Here is a 23,809-nt window from a genome sequence, read left to right as displayed (position 1 = left end):
TAAGAGTGGTTTGAATCCGAGTGCGAGGACTTGTGAGACAAGAGTTGGTCAATGGTGGTGTTCTTTGCTGCGTCTTTTGAAAGGAAGGACGGATCAAGTCTTTTTTGTTTTGGGATGTGATTGCAGGCTCATGATGGCTTGGCATTAAATGCTCTATTGCTTCATCCGAGATTTTTTGCTTTATAAAGGTTCCCCTCTCCTTCTTCTTTCCTCACAGCCTCAACCCTTCTGAAATCTTTCCCTTTGAAATTCTATACATACTTCATTTTTTCGGCGTCAAGTCTTCATCTTGTCAACCTCAACTTTCCAAGATCGAAGCTGCCGACGAACAATCATCAGAAATTCCTTTGGTTCGGCGATGAGGGGGTTCGTCTGGCTGGGTCCGCCCATTTGGTGGGGGGTTTTCTTCTGGTACAGGGGTGTCTCTACGCTTGGAATACCCTCGCAAGCAGAGGTCCTGCTTTTCAATGTTTGACGAGAAGGTACTCAGGCATAATTATAGATTCCTCCTTTGGTTTCTCTACATTTTGCCGTTGGATTTCTTCACCAACACTGCGTTTGCCAACCAAGTAGTGTTTTGGACTTCTTTGATGAATCCAGCCTCACACAACTTCTTGACTTCCTCGCGGCGGCCTTGCTCTTCTCGGCCTATTATACTCTTCGTCTCTGCTGTATTGGCCTGAAACTGGGATCGACATTTAACTTGTGCACCATTACTGAAGGCGATATGCCCGGCATATCCTCATGACTCCAGGCGAACATATCACAATTCTCGCGAAGGAAAGATATGAGCTTTTCTCTCACAATCGAGTCCAGCTAGGATCCGACTCTAATAACCCTTTTTGGCACGCCAACCAAGAATTCTTACAGATCCTCGACCGGTTTGCCGCCCTTTAATTGCTATATGTCCTCCTTACTGCCACTTTCCTAGGTCGGGGTCTTAGGACACTCCTTCATGGAGATGTTGTAGCTTTGTCAGGAGGCTTGTTGATCGCCCCTTACTTCTTCGAGTCCATGGTCCGTTGGGAATTTCATCTTGAGATGCGGAGTTGACGTGATGGCCCTCAGTTCGTTGAGAGACGTTCTTCCGATGATGGCGTTGTAAATTGATGGTCAGTCGACCAACAAAAAAGCACCATCATTGATGCCTGCCTCAGATACGATCTAACCATGGCTGATAGTTCAATCGATCTGACCGGTTGTACTTGTTCCCCTGTGAATCCCATCAAGTGGTATCTGGTTGGTACGACCCTCTCCTATCCCAAGTTCAACTTCTTAAACGCAAACCAATACAAGATGTCTGCCGAGCTTCCATTATCCACCAGGATGCGATGGACGTTGTAGTTCACCACTGTCAATGTGACAATCAGGGCATCCATGTGAAGAAACGATATGCATGCGTAGTCGTTGTCAGAGAAACCGATCAGCATCGCGTTTGTCCTGGACTGCTTCATCGACCTCCCTATAGTGTAGATTTCATGGGAGCTCCCCACCTGTTGGGCGTACGCCTTCCTTGCCCTTCCTGACTCACCTCCTCCATCAAATCCACCTATTATGATGCATATTTCTGGAATATTTGCTCCATTTTAAGGCTCTCGGGTTGGGCGAGCGTGCTCTCTTCTGGGCTCTTTGTGGCTTCCTTTGTTCTTCTGAGGATATCTGTCCCTATTTCTGTGATTAGGGCCTCTACTTTGGTGACGTTCCTGTTGTCGGAGATCCCGTGGGTCACGGTAATTCACCTCTCGGACGTAGTTTTCCCTGGGAGGGGTTGCTTTTCTTTAATCTCCCAAGAATCGGACAAGCTTACCATTCTTGATAAAATTTTCAATGAGGTGCCTCAAAGCTATGTAGCCCTCTGTGTAGTGACCATTAGCTTTGTGGAACTCACAGTAGCGATTTGAGTTCTGCCTCTGTGGAACCTTCGGCATTCTTGGGGGTTTCTCATATTCTAGGTCCCTTTTAACCTCCATTAAGACTTCGAAAATGATGGCGTTGAGCAGAGTGAAGTTGTAGCCTTTGAACTTCTTCTTAAAAGGTCCCGGATCATCTAACCTCTGAAGGTCTTTCTTCTTTTTATCTTCAAATTTTTTAGGCAACTTCCGAGCTGACTTCATTGCCTTTAAAGTCTCCTTCTCATTGATGAATTCTTCCACCTTATCTAATTGCTTGTGGAGGTTGCTCGGTTGTCTCCTTGCAATTTTTCTTGCCACTGGTTCATCAGGTGAGATGCCATTATAGATAGCAAAAAATATCACACAATCGTTAGGATCCTCTACCTTTAGTTTCACGGCATTGAACTGGACCATAAACTCCTTCAAGCTTTCCCTTTCCTGTTGGTGAAGCGTCAGAAGGTACCCAGAAGGCTTCTTCCTTTCTCTAGATCCCAAAAAGTGGGTTAAGAAGATCCGAGCAAGATCTTCACCTTGGAGTTGGGCATCCTACGAAACCATTCCCTGGCGTTTCCCAAGAGTGTGGTGGGGAAAGCTCTGCATGCAATTTCGTCGGGTGTGGCGTATAGTGCCAGATGCGTCCAGTAGTTTTCTAGGTGCTCGGTTGAGACTCTGACCCCGCTGTAGTTTGGGATTTGGGGCGCTTTCAACTTGTGGGGGAGTGGATGGTCAATCACCTACTTGGTGAAGGGCATTTTTGTCCCGGTGAAAAGTTTGCTCATCACAACAGCTTTGTGTTTTTCCTTCTTCTCCATGGCTTCAAGTTTCATCTTTAGCTTGCTAAGGCTTTGTCTACCTCACTTTGTGGGGCAGCTGCAGATTGATTATGGTCTTCGGTTGTTGGTTGATTTCTTCTAGGTTTTGCCATTTTTCTGGAGTTTTTGTCTCTACAGGCATTTTCCCGAGCATTGCACTTCGTGTGACCGTTTTTGCCTTGGTCGTTATTATGCTGGTGATGACGACTATCACCCTGGTGGTTGGGAGCATCAGAATGATGGCTGTGATTTTGTTGCTCCTCCGAATGCCCATTTCGTTTGATTTCTGATTGTGATTGCGTGAGGAAGTGGAGGTGTAGCTCCTCCCTTTGTTGGACTAGAAGCACTATTTGTGCTTCAAGGGATGCGATACGCTCCTTTTCCGGAGTTCTGGTGCACTAACGGTGGCCGTTGATTGGCCTGGGCTACTGATTCCTCACGACGGGCTTGGCTTCTAGATCTTGTGTTCACTATAACTGCGGATTTTATTTCGTAAGAACAAAAAAGATATTGTTCCCACAAATGGTGCCAAACTATTAGTGCAGTTTTCGGTGTGGTGGACCCAAGGGTAGATTGGTAATATTGAGCTAGTACTTTCCTTCTTTCCTACAAAATAAAAAACACTTGTTAAGAGGATGCGCCGGGTGGTGGCTGCTTGGCTGGTGTTTACCTCCTTCGATGCTTAAGTCAGTGTTTTTGTAAACTCAGTGTAGAGCTTAGTAGAGTATGAATCATGTGTCTATTTCCTTAGCGAAAAAGGTTTTTATAGTGAATCGTCTTGGTGCAGCATTGATGACCCGGCGGAGAATTTGGGATCTGGGCGCAACGGACGAAGTTAATATTCTTGTTCCCTGATAGTTATAAAGAAACCGCTGTTGACATTAACACGGATCCGAGAGTGGTGCGCAATGGATATCATAACTAGCGTGATCCTGGGAATGGCGCATAATTGTTGGGATATTCAAGTGCGAGTTGTAACTGTTTTGGTGACCATGGCGTATTCGTAGAGCCAACATAATTGGTGCGTGCCTTATTCGTAACAGCTGTATCCAGACATTAAATGGGGGAGGTCGGTTCACAAAACCCTTGGATTGAGTAGATCAGCCTTGCTTCAGGGGACGATGTCGTATGTGCGAGGCCCATATTGGATTGTGCCTATGTGGCCCATGTGAATATGCAGGGCTTTTTCGGGTTGTCGGGTTTCTAGTCCATGGGCTTCGGTGGTGGATTTATGTGTAACAGATATCTTTATTTAATTGGTAGAGTATATTTGGATTATCCTAAACTTAGGGATTTGATGAGATTAAATTACCCTAAAGGAAGGGATTTGATTCGGATTAGATTAGATTTAAATAAATTCAAATCTTTTGTAAGCTCTATACACAAGCAAACCAATCAATAAGAGTACAATGAAGACCTATAGGACTTTACCCTAGTGGTAAAAGTAATAAATTTCTAACACCGAACCACTCGTAAAATCATGTCTCTGTTTATTTATTCCTGTAATCTCCTTTATATTTATGAATTTCTTCATTAATGTTACAAGGTGCGAAAACACTAAGATCGTGACTTACTTTTCATTAGAGAAATGATAAAACTCATTTTTCATCCCATCTTTCACCTATCTTTGTATTGTGGACGGGTAAATCTACCATTGAATTTGCAAAAGAAATAGATAGATGGGAGACGAAATAGAGAATGATGTATAACATGACTCAATTTATTGCCTATTTCAGTCTCGTGATCTCAAATTCGTCATGAAAATAGGCACAATCACTGGCTTCAAAACTCTTTCCTCTCTATTTATCTAAAACTTCACAAAAACCAAAAGCTCATTGACTTCAAACTTCAATATCTCAAGTTCATGCTATCAAACTAGCTTTCTCATTTTCATCATCAATATTTGTCGAATAATGTAGTATAGAATGTGAGACATGTCTCAATTAGGAGATTTAAGGTGACTCACATGTCACATAAGAGCCTTAATTTAATTTAATAATTATGATATTGTGGGTGCTAGAGACGAATAAGTGAATAACTACAAGAATAATTGTCCATTCCAGTTAGGATTTTAGTGGAAGTTAATTGAAACTATATTCTTTAATGGAAGAGATATAATAATAATAATAATAATAATAATAATAATAATAATAATAATAATAAAGTTAAATGTAGACTCTGTATATAGCTTATCACAAAACAACCACAACTCAATCTTCTCTAGCAACTTTGGTGACAGCTCAACTAAATTTGATTTTATGTCAAAGAATTGAGTATAACTTAAGTAGATAATTTTAAGCCATGATATGGGTTTAAGGTTATTTTAATTAATGTGTTTTTCAAATTCTCATAGAGAATTATCATTTCATAGAACTCTTGCAACATCTTCATTGGATATTTAATTTGCTAAATGCCATAAGGTTAATTAGAGCACTCAACTAGTTGTGTGGAGATTAATTAATGGAATTTCTATAGATGGCCAAAACTTGAATGCTCATTTATGCCCGCTCATTCATGACAAAATGTTCCAAGTCTATAAATCATGATGTTGTACTCAACTTCTAAATCATTATAGTTTCAATAGAGAGAGAGAGATTTTGGAGTGATTGAAAGAATTAAGATGAGGAGAGTTACAGTGATGATGATGGTGCTAATCATGCTTGTGCTTGTTGTGGCACAAGATGCTAATCCTCCCCCTCCGCCAGCACCACCAGCGCCACAAGAACCTAAACGTCAATGTGTTCCAAAGTGTGCTGCTAAGTGCCTTCTTCAAAAGAGGAAGAATCGTTGGCAATATCTGCTTTGCTTTGATCTTTGTATGCGAAAATGCAGGATTTCTCTTCAAGATGTCGTTTATAATTGCACCTTTGGTTGTGCACAATCAATGCCCACCAATTTCGGCTCAGGTATATATATTTAGAAAATATTGGCTCCCGTATCTATAAATTTTTCTCTATTATCAAATGATATTCATTCTGTGTTTTATATTTGGCAGATGCAGATCATAAAGTGGAAGCTTAAGTGGAAACTTGCTACAACAATTGCAAGAAGAATTATTAATTAGCATGTATTTGCAATAAAACAAAGAAGAGTGAAATTCATATAAAGACCAGTTTATGATTTCAATAATATTGTGGGGGCTGTATTTTCTTATTATCTTTGGTTATTTAGTTATAACGCAACTTGTAACCTTTGAGGACAAGCATTGTCTAATAAATCTTTTTGGACCTTTATAATATGACATTATGAATTTGAAGTGGGAAATATTTGCAATTTTGGAATTGATTATAAGGTAATTACGGCTAACAAATAATTAATTGAGACCAACTTATTTATCCATCCACAAAATACTAGTCGTTGAAGCCCCAAGCATTTGGACATTAAAAAATTGAATCGATATTTTCATGGAGGATCGTGAAAATTTACATGTGAAATTGATCATATATAGTGAGTAAGGTACCTATTAAGACATGCAAAGGGGCCCATATTGTGTGTGGATGAATTATAATCAAGGGTTCAACCCAACGTTATAATTATAACGTAGACTCATCAAGTGTTTGCCTTTCGGAGTTCTAAGTTAAATGAATCATCAAATGTGAGGTCTATCAATTTTTGAATAGCTTGAGCTTGTTTACAAGAATAGTTGAATAGCCAAATTATTCAAAAAAGAGAATAAAATTTTGATTGTCTGATCAAATTGTTGGGGGAAGAAAAAGCTTTTAAATACATAAAATCTCTGAATTTTTTCCAGCAAATCTTTTGTAAGGCATACATCAATTTTATAAAACATATATCCACTGTATTCATAAATCCACAGTATAGATTATCGGGATTACCTAAGCTTGGTTTTTTTCTTTGGGAAAATGAGTTTGAGATTTGGAGTTTGATCGACCATTATATTTAGGTAGAAAACAAATCTTTACAAGCTTGCAAGTAGTTAAATTTAATGAAAATATGTCACAATCTCCTCATATTTTTACTAGTTTTCAATTTCATGAAATCAAACCCGTGAGTATTTTTTGCGGCCATTCATGAGTAATTTCATAAATCAAGGCGGCCATTAGTATTTTCTGCAAAATAAATAATAGAAACTTAGGGCTAGACTCAAAAGGCCAAAAAATGAAATACAAAGCATACAATACAAACAAATAATAAAAAAATTGGTATAAAAAAAAGACCCAGTCCTCTGTATCATGAACAAAGTCAAGAAATGAGCCGCTAACGTAGAAACTAAAGCAAAAGGGGTATGGAAAGAGTCACGAATCTCGAACGTCCCTCAACTCTTCATGATGAGGCACGAACTTCAAAAAGTCTTTCAATCATTCCCAAACTCTCACTGGAAAGCAGGAGCAACTGCTAAAATGATTTTTTTTTTTTTTTTTTGACATATTCACATAGGAGGGGGAGGAAGATTCGAATTAGAGACCTTCACTTCATGGAATATGGTCTGTAGCCATTTGAGCTATCTCTTAGGGACACAAAAAAAAAAAAAAATCGAAAAAGAGGCATTATCAAAACTGAACTAGATCCGTAGGAAAAACTGTATGAAAAACAACTATATCCCTTAAAAAAAAAAAAAAAAAAAAAAAAAAACATGCTGAGTGCTATATATATCACCTAGCCCAATGACGTAGAACGTGACTCCACTAAAGGCTAAAGAAAGTTTTATTTCATTTTATAATTAATACGACTTTATTTCATTTCGCTACTAAGATTCTGTTTATTTCGATGTAAAATGATTTCTAGAAAATAATTTTCGTATTTTACGGTGTTTACTTCGACGTAAAATAGTGGTTAACGGAAAATATTTTCCTTTTGACCGAAAATTCTTCTTTAATTTTCGGAAAATGGTTTATGGTTTTCAAAACTGTAAACCATTTTTCGACTATAAGCATCTCATTCTTAAATCGATGGACTTTGCCAAGACCCGCTTAAAACTTCGTCGGGACTTGACCAAGACCTACTCGGGACCCACCCGGGACTCGCCCAGGGCCAGACAAGGACCCACCTGGGACCCTAGCGAGACCTGCTTGGGAATTGCTCGAGACCCGCTCGGAACTTGGCCGGGACCCGCCTGGGACCTAACCGAGACCCACCCGGGACTCTCCCGGGACCCGCTCGGGACTCGCCCGCGACTTGCCCGGGACCCGTCCGGGACTTGGCCGGGACCGGCCCGGGACTCTCCTGGGACTTGCTCGAGACCCGCCTAGGACCCTCCTTGGACTTGACTGAGACCCGCCTGGGACCTGCCCGAGACTTCACTGGGACCCGATGAGGTCCCGAGCAAGTCCTGGGCAAGTCCTGGCAAGGTCCCGAGCAAGTCCCGGGCAGGTCCTGGCAAGGTCCCGAGCAAGTCCTGGGTAGGTCCTGGCAAGGTCCCGAGCAAGTCCTGGACAGGTCCCGATGGGTCCCGGGCGGGTTTCGGTCAAGTCCCGGGAGGGTCCCGGTCAAGTCCCAGCAGGGTCTCGGTCAAGTCCTGGGCAGGTCCCGACGAGGTCCCGGGCAGATCCTGACGAGGTCCCGAGCAAGTCCTGGGTAGGTCCCGATCAAGTCCCGGTCAAGTCCTGGGAGGGTCCCGGGCAAGTCCTGGGCGAGTCTCGGTCAAGTCCCAGCGAAGTCCCGGCGAGGTCCCGAGCAAGTCCTGGGTTGGTCCCGAGCGGGTCCCGGTCACGTCCCGGGTAGGTCCTGGTGAGGTCTCGGACAAGTCCCGGTTAAGTTTCGACGGGGTCCCAGGCAGGTCCCTGCGGGGTCTCGAACAAGTCCCGTGCAGGTCCCGGCGGAGACCTTATTGGAAAAAAAATATATAAAAAAGATATTAAAAAAAATTATTTTTTGTGTGCAAGGTAAACGCTGTAAAATGTTTTCGACATAAAATATTTTCAGGGAAAATTGCTTTTCTAAAAATATTTTACGAAGGAAACCATTTTGCGTCGAAGTAAATGGAACCTAAGGTAATGTTCACTTTCGATTTACTTTCTTTGTACGTATTTCTCTTCTGTAAATATGTTAGTTATCAAATCAGAGAATTTTCTTTCAAACGCTCTGCAAAGTTTATCGTTCTTAAGCACATGGGCTTGTTTTATCTTTTTCTAGAAGATGCAGACGCTTTTAACTGTTATTACCAAGGCTTCTGCTATGTCACCCAGCCCTGGCTAAGCACATTCCAACCACGGTCTTGACTGGGTCTAATCAAAAATACTAACGGTCTCAATTCATAAATACTCAAAGTATTTTATCAAATTGAAAAATGAGATCTTCATTGTTAGAGTATATTTGGATCACCCTAAATTTTGGGATTTGATGAGATTAAATTATCCTAAATGAATGGATTTGATTAGGATTAGATTGGATTTAAACATTGTAAATCCTTTGTAAGCTTTATACATAGGCAAATCAATCAATAAGAGTACAATGTTGCACTATAGAATTTTACCCTAGTAGTAGACGTAAATGTTTAATATAGAACCACCCTTAAAATCATATCTCTATTTCTTTATTCCTTTAATCTCCGTCACATTCATGAATTTATTCATTATTGTCAAAAGGTTCGAAAACACCAAGTTTGTGAAATAATTTCTCTTAATTTCTATTTATTTTTTATTTTTAAAAGTCCATTATGGACTAGGATGTGGAGAGAGAAATAGAAAGTTATGAAACTTTTTTTTTTTTGCTTTTTCTCAAGATGGCATAATTTTATAGGGATTTGAAAATAATCTCTAAAAGAACTCCCATGTCAACTTCACACAGCCTAGAGTTCCCCAAGTTGTTGTTGTTGTTGTTGTTGTTTTTTTTTTTTTTTTTGTTAACAATGCTTCTTCTTTATTCATATCATAAAAATAGAGAATGTTTCTCTAACAAAACAATATCATAAATACAATGAGAAATGTCTTCCATCCAAATATGATCTATGCTTTGTTTAATTCTTTGAATGTCAAAGTCCCAATGAGTTTTTAGATTTGCAGCATATTTCAGCAAATCACATCCCTGGCCACTGCCTGCCAGCCAGTCTATCCAGCAGTCTACTAATTGTCAACTAGACAGTGATTTCCTTGCTTTTCCATTTCCGTTGCGAGTGCATTCTCAAACACAATGTCCTTTGTTGCTCTACCATAAGTGACAATTCTTCCATATATTTGATAATTCCTCCACCATCGTTTAGAAATTTGCTCATGGAAAACAATCAAAGAGAAAATGAAAGACAAACCAAAGATCTACGATTGCTACTCTAAAGGTTTTGTATAAAGAAAACCTTAGAAAACGACTAAACAGAATCGAAACACAAAGAAATCGAAAAAACTTTACCTTGTAGATCGCTGCTGAAAGCAAATCTAGAGAAAAGATAAACATGAACAGCTGTAGAACCTGAGCATCATTAGACACACCATTATATTATTCAGAAAATGGGAAAAGTTGGGGGAGGGGGGAAGAATGCTTTTTCTTCCTCCTAGAATGGTTCTCTAGGTTTTTTTATGACAAGCAAAAATTGAAACTATATTTTTTAATGGAAGAGATATAATAAATAAAAAAATAAGTTACATGTTGAAGCTATAGCTTATCATAAAACAACTTCAACACAATTTTCTCTAGCAGCTGTGGTGACAACTCAACTAAATTTGCTTTTATGAAGAATTAAGTATAACTTAAGTAGATAATTTTAAGCCATGACATGGGTTTAAGGTTATTTCAAACTGATTCTCTAGCATTTACTATTTCATACAATTTTGGCAACATCTTCATTGGATATTTACTAAATACCATAAGGTTAGAGCACTAAACAGACTGAACTAGTTGTGTAGAGATTAATGAAATTTCAATAGATGACCAAAGCTTGAATGCTCATTTATTCCCACCCATTCATGACAAAGTGTTCCAAGTGTATAAATCATGATGTTGTACTCAACTTCTAAATCATTATAGTTTCGATAGTTAGATATAGATATTTTGGAATGAATATTGAAGGAATTAAAATGAGGAAAGTTATAGTGATGATGATGATGGTGCTAATTATTACACATAAATCCATCACTTGAACCCATGAGCCAAGGACCCAATATCCCCTGAAAGCCCAATACACCCAAATGGGCTTTAAGGATGTGACCCAATATGAAACAATAGATGCGGTGCCGTTTCATACACTCTCAATTGACCTATGCTAAACCGAAGACCAGCTACTCTACCACAACGAACCTCCTACACTTAATGTCCAGATGCATCCATCACAATCAGGATATGCTCTGACTACATGAATAGCTCACACACGGCAAGATCATCGGGACGGTTATGATTCATTCTTAAAAGACTCTTGACAGTTACGTGCCATCCTCGGAGTCCTACTAACGACGACAATGGTTTCATACCAATCATAATGATAGGGGACACGAATATTAACTCTCCCGACCGTTACGCGCAAGTCTCGAATCCTCCGCTCGGTCATCATAGCTACACCAGTATGACCAACTATAAAAGACCTCAATTCAGAGGTACACAAAATACACACTGAATACCATACTAAGCTCTATACTGAGTTTACATAGACACTGACTTAAGCATTGGAGGAGGAACAGCCGGCCACCACCTGGCGCATCCTCTTAACTTGTGCTCTCGTTTTGTCGGTTTGAAGGGAAGCGCTAAGAAGAAGGAACAGTCTGAAAATCCCTTGGGTCCACCATACCGGAAACTGTACCAATAGTTTAACACCGTTTGTGGGAATGATAATTCGTTCTTGCAAAATTAAAAATCTAAGATAATGGTGAACACAAGGTCTAGAAGTCAAGTCCACCATGAAAGATAGTGGCGTAGGCCAATCGACGGCCACCAACAGCACCCCAGAATGCAGGAGACAAGGAGCGTATTGCTTCTTTTGAAGCACAAATGGCACTCTTAATCCAACAGAATGAAGAACTGTGTCTCCAATTCCCCTCTCCGTCCCAACCTGAGATCAATCAGAATGGGCATTCGGAGGAACAAGAAAATCACAGTCATCCTTCTGACAACCGCAACTGATGTACAAATTTAATTGTACTCGCAAGCGCACGAGTCGTGTGCAATATAGCGTGTGTGCAAGTGTGAGGTCGATCCACAGGGAATTGTGTTGTGAAAATTAATTCTTATCTAAACTAATCCTATTTTAACCTAGTTCTGAATTTCATGATTTTTGTTGTGCTAAAACAAAACATAAACTAAAGAAAATGATTAAATAAAATGGTAAAGAACACTAAGGTTTCAGAATCCACTTCGCTCAATCTTAACTCTATATTCTCGTATTTGTTCATACAATTGACAAACTATTGTGCTCAAACTGTTGTTCGATGTTTTACAAATATCAAGTTTAAATCATTCAATGAATCCACCCATTTTACAAATCACAACAATTATCCGATTTGAAATTAAATCATCCTATGTATCCGTTTGGCTAACGAATCACAACGGATATCCGATTTCAATTGAATGAATTGATGTATCCGAAGGATGAAACACATTAAATATCCAACTTCAACAATGATAGTTCATCACATTCAATTAAAAGATATAAATCAACCAATTGAATGAAAATCTACAACATTCTTATTCGAAGTCAAAATTGTATAAACAAAATACGAGAATACATGAGTTTGTCAATGACGAAGCTTCATCTTCAACCTTAGTTGAAAGATTTAGCCTCTCATGATAACAATAACAACCAAAAATTGAATTTTCATCATCGAAAGAATAAAACTTACAATGGAAAACAAAGCAAAATCTTCCCCACGGCAATACGTCGTAATTCAGCTTAAAACGGCCTCCCCCAATTGTGAGGTTTAGAGGTCTATTTATAGGGCTTAGGAGAGCCCTAGAAGCCCTAGTAATCCTAAGAATTTCGGAGATTTAAGCCCAAGCCCAATTAGGATAAAGAAAACCTAAGCCCAAATCGGAATAGGATTCCGCCAGAATTGCGATCCTATCTTGGGGCATGATTTTGGCCTTGTGACGCTTCGAATTGCGAAAATTATATTTCACAATGAATTGTAGTAGTTTGAGTTAGCTTTCCAATGCCGCTTGAATCACCTCAATCAGATATCTGAGATGAAAGTTATGGTCAAAATACCAAGACGTATTCATAATCCAATTTTGCATCCAATCCAATTTGACTTCAAATTGAGAAATTCCAAATTAATCATTTCCTTTATTTGATTAAACTTTAACCATGATTGGTTAAGCTTAACCATATCCTCTAAGTTTTCCCAATTTTCCCCTTTACGCTTGGAATTTTTCCAGAAACGCTTTCTTTTCTTCCAAAAGCCTATAAAACAAAGAAAATATAAAAATGCAGTAAAATGGCATAATTAACCAAAACCAAGGATTAAAACATGCAAGTTAAGGACTGAAAATATAAATATTTTAGCACTTATCACACCCCCAAACTTACAAATTGCTAGTCCCTTAGCAATACAAAACTAAAAACAAGAATGGAAAAACAGAAAACAAAAGATAAATCCATCTTTCGTGGGATATACGATTGCATTTAGCGCATGTAATAAGCCTTTTAAACTCCTAGGCATCCCTAGAGGACGAATGAAGTCTCGTGAGGGTTTAACATGAATGATACCTACAAACATTTATGCACTATGTTATTTTATAAACAAGGACTTCCACACAAACACATGGTTTTTAACATCATGAGTAGGTTTATCATAATGAACACCACAATCACATCATCAAGATAAGCACAAATCATTCAACTCAAAGATGGAAATTTGAGACAACACATGTTCCAATAAGTGCAATGTGAGACTAACATAAAATCCGGAGGCTTCAATTTATTCTCAAACTTGGGTGTACTTTAGATGTGATAGGAATTTGCTCAAATGAAACAACCAAGGCTTAATTTTTTATTTTTTTATTTTTTATTTTATTATTATTATTTTTTTTTTGTGTAGGCTGTGCAATGCTTAACTTCCTTAAGCTTTCTAATTGACCCATGTAACGAGTGTTGGGCCAGAGACTCCCAAACCAAGTGGTTTTAGGGCACTATATGTAGAAACATCCCTAAGGGCTTAATTACTCAAGTCAACTAGGCTACGAAGCCAAACTAGCCATACAACCAACCAAGTTAGATTTCTCATCTTTTTACGCGAACACTCAATGCTTTGTGAGACATGAGGTCCGGTTACTCAATGAGAAGCTCAAATTGATTTGATTTATATATATATATATATATATATATATATTGTTTTTTATTTTTTCAAGCCTAGGTTTCATCACACTTCATCCTACCTATCTCAAAATATACCCTAATTAAGTCAAATCTTATACCTCACCGATTCTGTGCTAGTGTGCTCGTGGTGATAAACTCGAACATGTGAAATCTCTCTAATCCAACAATGAGTCAAAAGACTCAGATTCCTACTGACATGCTGTGTTCAAAATGCTAAACAGACCAATGACATGCAAACCACAGAATATGTGTTACCCTTGCTTAATCAATAACATAGCAGATTTTTTTATTTTTTATTTTATATATATATATAACAAAACAACACGAATAATCAAGGAAAAAGAGAGAGAAATGTCTACCCCACCCCCAAACTAAAATGACACATTGTCCCCAATGGGTCCAGAGATACAATACCAGGTGCGCAGCGCAAGTCGGGTGTAACGTAGGAGAATGCTCCCCCAAACTTGAATGGCAGACACTTGCCCTGAAAAACACAACAAAAACAAACAAACAAGATAAAATGGTAAGGGAAAGAATGAGGGTTGCCTCCCACAAGCGCTAAGTTTTAAGTCTTCAGCCAGACTCTCCATAAAAGACGACAATCACTCAGAATAACTCAGATCCTCCAACAATGTCGTCTCAATCTCCTTACTCCTCAACTCTAAGAATGGTTTTAATCTCTGTCCATTCACCTTGAAGGTGTTACCATTTTGAGGATCCTCAATCTCGATGTCCCCATGAGGAAAAACTGTCCGAATGATAAATGGGCCTGTCCACCGAGATTTCAACTTGCATGGGAAAAGATGCAACCGTGAATTGTAAAGAAGGACTTTCTCACCAGGCTCAAAAGATCGTCTCAAAATGCTCTAGTCATGAGCCTTCTTCATCATTGCCTTGTACAACCGCGCAGAATCATAAGCATCATTCCTCAGCTCCTCTAATTCATTGAGTTGGAGCTTCCTTTGTGAGCCAGCCTTCAAAAGATTGAAGTTCAGCTGCTTAATGGCCCAATATGCTCTATGCTCCAACTCCACGGGAAGATGACATGCCTTCCCGTATGCAAACCGATAGGGTGACATCCCAATCGGGGTCTTGAAAGCTATCCTATATGCCCACAGTGCGTCACTCAATCGCATCGACCAATCTTTTCGATTGGGGTTTACCGTCTTTTCCAAAATATGCTTGATCTCGCGATTGGAAACTTCAACCTGTCCACTTGTATGTGGGTGATACGGGGTGGCAACCTTATGTGTGATGAAATACTTCTTCATCAACTGCTCAAAAATCCGATTGTAAAAATGCTTACCTCCATCGCTTATAATTGCTCGAGGCGTACCAAAACGAGCAAAGATAGTGTCTCTAAAAAACTGGACCATAACTCTGTGGTCATTGGTCTTGCATGCAACTGCCTCCACCCATTTGGACACATAGTCCACAACAACCAAGATGTACAGATAGCCAAAGGAGTTCGGGAAAGGTCCCATGAAATCGATGCCCCATACGTCAAAAATCTCAACAATCAAAATGGGACTGAGGAGCATCATATTCCTTCTAAAGATACTCCCTAGCTTCTGACAACGCTCACAAGATATACAATAAGCGTGGTCTCTGAAAAGGGTAGGCCAATAGAATCCACACTGCAAAATCTTGGCAGCGGTCTTCTTAGCACTGAAATGGCCTCCACAAGCATGATCATGACAAAAAGAGATGACATTAGATTGGTCATGCTCAGGAATACACCTCCTAATGATCTGATCGGGACAATACTTGAACAGGTAAGGATCGTTCCAGAAAAAATGTTTCACCACGGACAAAAATTTGGACCGATCTTGTCGCCCCCACTGCTGAGGCAGTTGGCCAGTGACGAGATAGTTCACTATGTCAGCAAACCATGGTGCGGGCTCATGAGCAATGTGCATCAATTGCTCATCAGGGAAAGTCTCCGAAATGGGGCTGGCGTCCTCAGTGTAATCCACAGTCAATCTAGACAAATGATCTGCCACCATATTTTCGAAACCCTTCTTGTCCCGAATTTCTATGTCGAACTCCTGAAGTAGCAAAATCCATCAGATTAGACGAGATTTAGCATCTTTTTTGGAAAAAAGATACTTCAATGCTACGTGATCCGAAAAGATGATGACTGTAGATCCTAGCAAATAGGATCTGAACTTGTCTAACGCAAAAAGGACTGCCAACAACTCCTTCTCCGTGGTGGAGTAGTTGAGTTGTGCATCGTTCAGAGTCCTGCTTGCATAGTAAATGACATGGGGGAGTCTATCAATACGCTGCCCCAAAACAGCTCCAACGGCATAATCCAATGCGTCATACATGATCTCAAAAGGTACACCCCAGTTGGGTGGCTAAATAATGGGTGTGGATGTCAGAATGCTCTTAAGGTCCCCAAATGCTCTCTTGCAATTCTCATCGAATACAAATGGGGCATCCTTCACCAACAACTTGCACAAAGGCTTGGCAATCTTGCTAAAGTCTTGGATAAACAGCCTGTAGAATCCTGCATGGCCCAAAAAAGAGCGAACCTCCTTAACTGTATGTGGGGGTGGAAGGTTGGAAATCAAATCCACCTTCGCTTTATCAACCTCAATCCCCCTCTGAGATATGACGTGCCCCAATACAATACCTTGCTTGACCATAAAATGGCACTTCTCCCAATTGAGCACCAGGTTCTTCTCCTTGCACCGTACTAATACCAAAGTCAAGCGGTGCAAACACTCATCAAAGGATGAACCAAAGACAGAGAAATCGTCCATGAAAATCTCTAAGAAACGCTCTACTATGTCAGAAAAAATACTAATCATGCACCCCTGAAAAGTAGCGGGTGCGCTGCATAACCCAAAGGGCATGCGACGGTAGGCGAAAGTCCCAAAAGGACAGGTAAATATCGTCTTCTCTTGATCTTCGAGGTCCACAGGGACCTGGTTATATCCAGAATAACCTTCCAAGAAGCAATAGTATGCGTGCCCACCCAAACGTTCCACCATCTGAACAATGAATGGGAGTGGAAAATGATCCTTCCTTGTGGCGGCATTTAGCTTGCGGTAGTCTATGCAAACTCTCCATCCGGACTGACTACGAGTTGGGACCAACTCATCATCCTTGTTCTTTACTATCGTCAATCCAGCCCGCTTTGGCACAACATGAATTTGGCTTACCCACTTGCTATCCAAGATTGGATAAATGATCCCTGCATCCAACAACTTAATCACTTCAGCCCTCACAACGTCTTGCATAGTTGGGTTTAACCTTCTCTGTGGCTCTCTCGATGGCTTGGCATTCTCCTCTAAATGTATCTTGTGCATCACTACCGAAGGACTGATCCCCTTGATATCCTCAATGGTCCAACCGATAGCTTCCTTGTGCTGTCTTAACACCTCTAGCAATTTTTCCTCTTGAGCATCAACCAAATCCGAAGCTATAATCACAGGCAAAGAATCTGCTGGACCAAGGAACTTATACTTAAGGTTATCCGGTAGAGGCTTAAGTTCCTTCTTTGGGGGATCAAGTGTTGTTGTCTCCTCCGTCTCACTGCTCACCAGAGGAGCAGTCTCCAAAATTGCATCTGCTTGCTCAAGCAACTCGTCCAAATCTAAATCCTCTCCGAACTGAGCAAAGCATGCCTCCAAGGGGTCTTCTATGCTTGATTCATTCACTGTCTCTTCCATAATCTCCTATATCAAGCATACCTCTCACTTCATCATAGTCCAATGGTTGTTTGCTGATATCAAAGATATTCAGCTCCACTGTCATATTTTCAAAGGAAATCTTCATCACCCCTGTCCTACAATTAATCAGGGCGTTAGCCGTAGCTAAGAATGGTCGCCCTAGAATCACCGGTATTTGAATGCCAACATTCTTGACCGGCTCTGTGTCTAGCACAATGAAGTCCACGGGGAAGTAAAACTTATCCACCTTGATCAAAACATCCTCAATGATTCCCCGTGGTATCTTAACTGACCTATCAGCCAATTGAAGTGTCATGGACGTGGGCTTCAGTTCTCCTAACCCTAATTGTAGGTAAACTGAATAGGGTAGGAGATTCACGCTCGCCCCAAGATCTAAAAGAGCCTTCTCAATTCGACTGACTCCTATCGTTCAAGAGATGGTAGGACACCCAGGGTCCTTATACTTAATGGGCAACTTGCACTGAAGGATGGAGCTAACTTGCTCGGTCAGAAATGCTTTCTTTGGGACATTTGTTCTTCTCTTAACTGTGATCAAATCCTTCATGAACTTCACATAAGAAGGCATTTGTTGGATGGCGTCCAAAAATGGAATATTGATTTGGACCTGCTTGAACACTTCTAGAATGTCCTCAAACTTCCCTCCTTTCTTGGGGGCTTGGAACCTTTCAGGGTAAGGTGCTTTCGGCCTAAATGACCTAGGAGGGTCCTCAATAATGGGCGTGGTTGTAGATGGCTCGGCATCTCTCTTCTCTTTGTTGCCACTCTTTTCCTTTTCTTGCCTCACAGGGTCTTCTTCTTGCTCAACCACCTGATTGTCCACTTGTCTTCCTGACCTCAGAGTGACAATTGCTTGCACATGTTCTTGTCCGTGTGTAGGATTTGAGGAATTCCCAACCATATATTGACCTTTTGGGTTGGGCACGGGCTGACTGGGCAATTTCCCTTTTTCTCTCTCAGCCAAGTGATTGGCAATCTGTCCAATCTGACTCTCCATCTTCGCAATTGCTTGGGTGTTAACTATGGTGGCATTCTTCACTTCATCTATTGCTTGGGTGTTTGCCATGGTAGAGTTTTTGAGGTCTTGTATGGCCTGGCTATTCGATTGTATGAATGCCTTCATTGTGTCCTCCAGCGATGATTGTGACGAAGATGCAGGATGTTGCACTGGTGGAGTTGAACGACCATGATTCTGTGAGGGAAATCCTTGATTCATTGGTTGGCTCTGCTTCCATGAGAAATTAGGGTGGTTCCGCCACCCTGGATTGTATGTCTCCGAGTATGGTCCGCTTGCTTGCTTCCTAAAGTCATTGAAGGCATTCACTTGTTCCATGGAGCACTCGGCAAAAGTCGGTGAAAATGGACAATTCTGTGCTAAGTGCATAGGATTAGCACAGATTGAACAGCCATCAACATTGAATGTGTTGGCGGCATTTATGGATTGACCCACTGCTAGGGCTTCAACCTTCTTGGTCAGAGCATTTATCTTTATCCTCAAATTAGTGTCCTCCTTAACCTCATAGATGCCACCTTTCTTGGGAATACGGGCAGATTTATCCCGACAACTTAAAAAATCCCACTGTTGTGAGCTGTCGGACAACTTATCTAGTGCCTTATATGCTGCATCCCCTGTCAAACTTAAGAATGCTCCTCCATTCATTGACTCGATCATACTACGGTTGGATTGGGTCAATCCTTGGTAGAAAAACTGAACGAGTCTCCACTTCTCATAACCATGTGGAGGGCATCTTATCAACAACTCCTTAAATCTTTCCCAACACTCCGAAAATTTCTCGTCCTCCTCCTGAGTGAAGGAACTTATTTCCTTTCTGCATTCATTGACCTTTGACATTGGGAAATACTTGTTATAGAACTTGCTTAACAAGCCTTCCCAAGATGTAATGGATCCGGGCGTGTTGGAGTCCAACCATGCCCTGGCTTTGTCTTGCAAAGAGAAAGGAAATAGTCTGAGATGGACAGACTCTTCGGAGAAATTTTGAAATTTGAAAGTGGCGCATATGTCCTTGAATTTCTTTACATGACTGTAAGGATTTTCAAGTTCTAGGCCATGGAACGATGGTAGGAGTTGGATGACATGAGGTTTCAAATCAAAATGAGTAGCATTGGTTGGTGGCAACACTATACACGAATGGGATGTAGTGAAGTCCACAGGTGCGAACAACTCCCTAAGTGACGTAGTGAAGTCCACATTCCAAGCTCTAGCTTGCTCGGGATTTCCAGCTCTAGCATCCTCATGCTCAGCCCTAGGTTCCTCTATGTTATCTTGTTGGTCTCCCATTTCACCTTTATCCTCACTCTCAATAGGTGCTCTTCGAGTTCTCCTAAGAGTTCTATCAATGTCGGGATCTAAAGGTGTCAAATCTAAGTTCAGGGATCTCCGACCAAGCTTACACCAATCTCGAGTGTTCAAACAAACTAATTAAACAACAATGAATAATCACAGAAAGGACACAAACACCCAAAAAAAGATAAATAAAAAAAATAGAATTAACTATTCAACAACAATATACAAAAGAAATTTCAAAGCAACAGCCAAAAAAAATGGGCTTAGCTGCTTTTGATGTTGCGCTCGAGCGCAAAAACAATGAGCTCGATCGTATATGTGCGTTCGCTGTGCGCTCGTGCGTACTTGCAGAATGGAGCGAGCGCAGGCACGCAAGCTGCATGCTGCATGCTGAAAAGGCTCGAGTGCGCTTGATCGCAGATGGAGTGCGATCGAGCATACTGACAGAAACTAAAAATCTCTGAAATAGCAGCAAGAGAAACAGAAACAACAAACTTTTTTTTTTTTTAAGATCAAAATGGCAGAAATAATAACAAATACAATAAAATAAAATTGCAAAAAGAAAAAGACTAGTAGAAAAATAAAATCAATCCAAATAAAAATCAATTTCACAAACAAACAAATCCACGGCAACGGCGCCAAAATTTGATGTACAAATTTAATTGTACTCGCAAGCGCACGACTCGTGTGCAATATAGCGTGTATGCAAGTGCGAGGTTGATCCACAGGGAATTGTGTTGTGAAAACTAATTCTTATCTAAACTAATCCTATTTTAACCTAGTTCCGAATTTCATGATTTTTGTCGTGCTAAAACAAAACATAAACTAAAGAAAATGATTAAATAAAATGGTAAAGAACACTAAGGTTTCAGAATCCACTTCGCTAAATCTTAACTCTATATTCTCGTATTTGTTCATACAATCGACAAACTATTGTGCTCAAACTGTTGTTCGATGTTTTACAAATATCAAGTTTAAATCATTCAATGAATCCACCCATTTTACAAATCACAACAATTATCCGATTTGAAATTAAATCATCCTATTAATCCGTTTGGCTAACGAATCACAACGGATATCCGATTTCAATCGAATGAATTGATGTATCCAAAGGACGAAACACATTAAATATCCAACTTCAACAATGACAGTTCATCACATTCAATTAAAAGATATAAATCAACCAATTGAATGAAAATATACAACATTCTTATTCGAAGTCAAAATTGTATAAACAAAATACGAGAATACATGAGTTTGTCAATGACGAAGCTTCATCTTCAACCTTAGTTGAAAGATTTAGCCTCTCATGATAACAATAACAACCAAAAATTGAATTGTCATCATCGAAAGAATAAAACTTACAATGGAAAACAAAGCAAAAGCTTCCCCACGGCAATACGTCGTAATTCAGCTTAAAACGGCCTCCCCCAATTGTGAGGCTTAGAGGTCTATTTATAGGGCTTATGAGAGCCCTATAAGCCCTAGTCATCCTAGGAATTTCAGAGATTTAAGTCCAAGCCCAATTAGGATAAAGAAAACCTAAGCCCAAATCGGAATATGATTCGCCCAGAATTGCGGTCCTATCTTGCGGCGTGATTTTGGCCTTGCGGGGCTCCGAATTGGGAAAATTATATTTCACAATGAATTGTAGTAGTTTGAGTTAGCTTTCTAGTGCTACTTGAATCACCTCAATCAGATATTTGAGATGAAAGTTATGGTCAAAATACCGAGATGTATTCATAATCCAATTTTGCATCCAATCCGATTTGACTTCAAATTGAGAAATTCCGAATTAATCCTTTCCTTTATTTGATTAAACTTTAACCATGATTGGTTAAGCTTAACCATATCCTCTAGGTTTTCCCAATTTTCCCCTTTACGCTTGGAATTTTTCCAGAAACGCTTTCTTTTCTTCCAAAAGCCTATAAAACAAAAAAAAATACAAAATGGCAGTAAAATGGCCTAATTAACCAAAACCAAAGGATTAAAACATGCAAGTTAAGGGCTGAAAATATAAATATTTTAGCACTTATTAGCAACCACCATTCTGATGGTCACAGTCTCTAGGGTGAGAGCCGTCCCCACTCGTATAATAGTGACCGAGGGGAAAATGGTCACAAGGAATGCAATGTTCAGGAGAACACCCAGCGAAGCTAAGTAGACAGAGCCTTAGTAGATTTAAAGACAAAACTCGAGGCCATGGAGAAAAAGGTGAAGTATAAAGCTGCAGTAGTAAGCAAACTTTTCGCCGGGACGGAGACGCCCTTCACCAAGCAGGTGATCGATCATCCGCTCCCCAAAAAATTCAAAGTGCCTCAGATCCCGAGCTACAACGAGGTCAGGGATCCAACCGAGCATTTGGAAAATTACCGGATGCATATAGCGCTGCATGCCACGCCCGATGAAATTGTATGCCGGGCTTTCCCCACCACACTCTCGGGTAATGCCCAGGAATGGTTCTGAAGCTTGGTACCTAACTCAATAGGCACCTTTGAAGATCTTTCCTAATCCTACCTAACCCACTTCTTGGGATCCCGGGAACGGAAGAAGCCTTCTGAGTAACTTCTGACACTTCATCAGTAGGAAGGAGAAAGCCCAAAGGAGTTCATGATCCGGTTTGACGTCGAGAAGCTAAAAGTAGAAGACCCAACCGATGGTGTCTTATTTTCTGCCATTTATAATGGCATTTCTCCCATGCCGACAACTGAGCAACCTCCAAGAGCTACTACACAAAGCGGAGGAGTTTATCAACGAAGAAGAGACCTTAAAAGCAATGAAGTCCAGCCGGAAATTGCCAAAGAGGGTTCGAGGAGAAAATGAAGGATCATCAGAGATCGGATGGTCCAAAATCCTTCAAAAAGAAGTTTGGCGATTACGGTTTCACTCCTCTCAGTGCCAACATCTCTGAAGTCTAAATGGAGATCAAGAAGGACCCGAAGTATCGAAAGCCTGCAAAAATTCCAGGGGCCCCACCAAGTCAGAATTCTGACCGTTATTATGAGTTCCACGAAACTAACGACCATTACACAGAGGGTTGTGTTGTGCAAATATCTACCTAAATTAATAGGCAAATAATTGTACGTTTTACTCGCAAGTGCACAAGATCAAACGATAGTATAGTGCAACAAGTACGAGATTGATCCCACGAAGATTGTTGATTTTGTTTTGAAATTGATAAAAATATCAAATTGTCACTAAATTGATATTGTGAAAAAGAAATAAAAAGATATAAAGATAAATGAAAAGGTAAAGGCTGGGCTTTGATATCCACCACTAATCATACTTAGATAATGTAACAATATGCCAATGATCCAATCATATTATGAATATCTAATGTTTGACAACCTAAGGGCATGGGTATATACTCCTTAAGCTATTGATTTTCCTAAGCAACGAGTTAGGCATGGGTGTATACTCTAAATTTTTTCTTTCTCAAAAGATTTAGCATGGGTGTATACTAAGTTGTTCTTTAAGAAAGTATAAATCTATGAAAATCGACAAACACGCAAAACCTAGGGCATAGGTGTATACTCCCGGTTTTCCATGTTGATTAACTCAAGAATTCAGTGTGAATTTCTTTTGTTACTCTTATTAATCCCAAGACTTAGTCATCCAGATTGATTTAATTAATTAATCCATACCACATGCATAGAATGGCCAATCACATACATATGATGAATTCAAGAAAACATGAACTAATCAAGTTAAGCAACACAATATCATTATCACAAAGGCGCTAATATTGAAATATTAAATAATCATAATTATGGCTTCAATCTAGCCCTCCTTAAGAGTTAGTTACACATAATTAAAGTAAAATTAAAAATGAAAAGGAAAGAAAGAATCGAAAATCACTCTTAGAAGTAGCCTCCAAATTCCTCTCCCAAAGTTGTGTCTATTCCAGC

At 40.0% G+C, this 23,809-nt stretch overlaps 1 protein-coding gene and 1 pseudogene across 1 annotated transcript; both read right to left on the bottom strand.

Annotated features, from left to right (window-relative positions):
* Nucleotides 1-1,256: 1,256 nt before the first annotated feature.
* LOC132187811 (uncharacterized) lies at nt 1,257-2,978 on the bottom strand. The gene is made up of 3 exons (XM_088517298.1): nt 2,746-2,978; nt 1,808-2,376; nt 1,257-1,549 (listed from the first exon to the last, which is right to left on the bottom strand). Exons 1-3 carry the CDS (start codon nt 2,976-2,978, stop codon nt 1,257-1,259), a joined length of 1,095 nt encoding a protein of 364 aa, XP_088373424.1.
* Nucleotides 2,979-11,246: 8,268 nt separating this feature from the next.
* Nucleotides 11,247-18,812, bottom strand: LOC148584815 (uncharacterized; annotated as a pseudogene).
* Nucleotides 18,813-23,809: the final 4,997 nt, after the last annotated feature.

This window comes from Corylus avellana, chromosome 6 (assembly GCF_965113065.1).
Source record: "Corylus avellana chromosome 6, dhCorAvel1.hap1.2, whole genome shotgun sequence".
In the NCBI taxonomy this organism is placed as follows: domain Eukaryota; kingdom Viridiplantae; phylum Streptophyta; class Magnoliopsida; order Fagales; family Betulaceae; genus Corylus; species Corylus avellana.
Note: the sequence above shows the minus strand (reverse complement) of the source record. Positions and strands in the feature narration are given on the sequence as shown.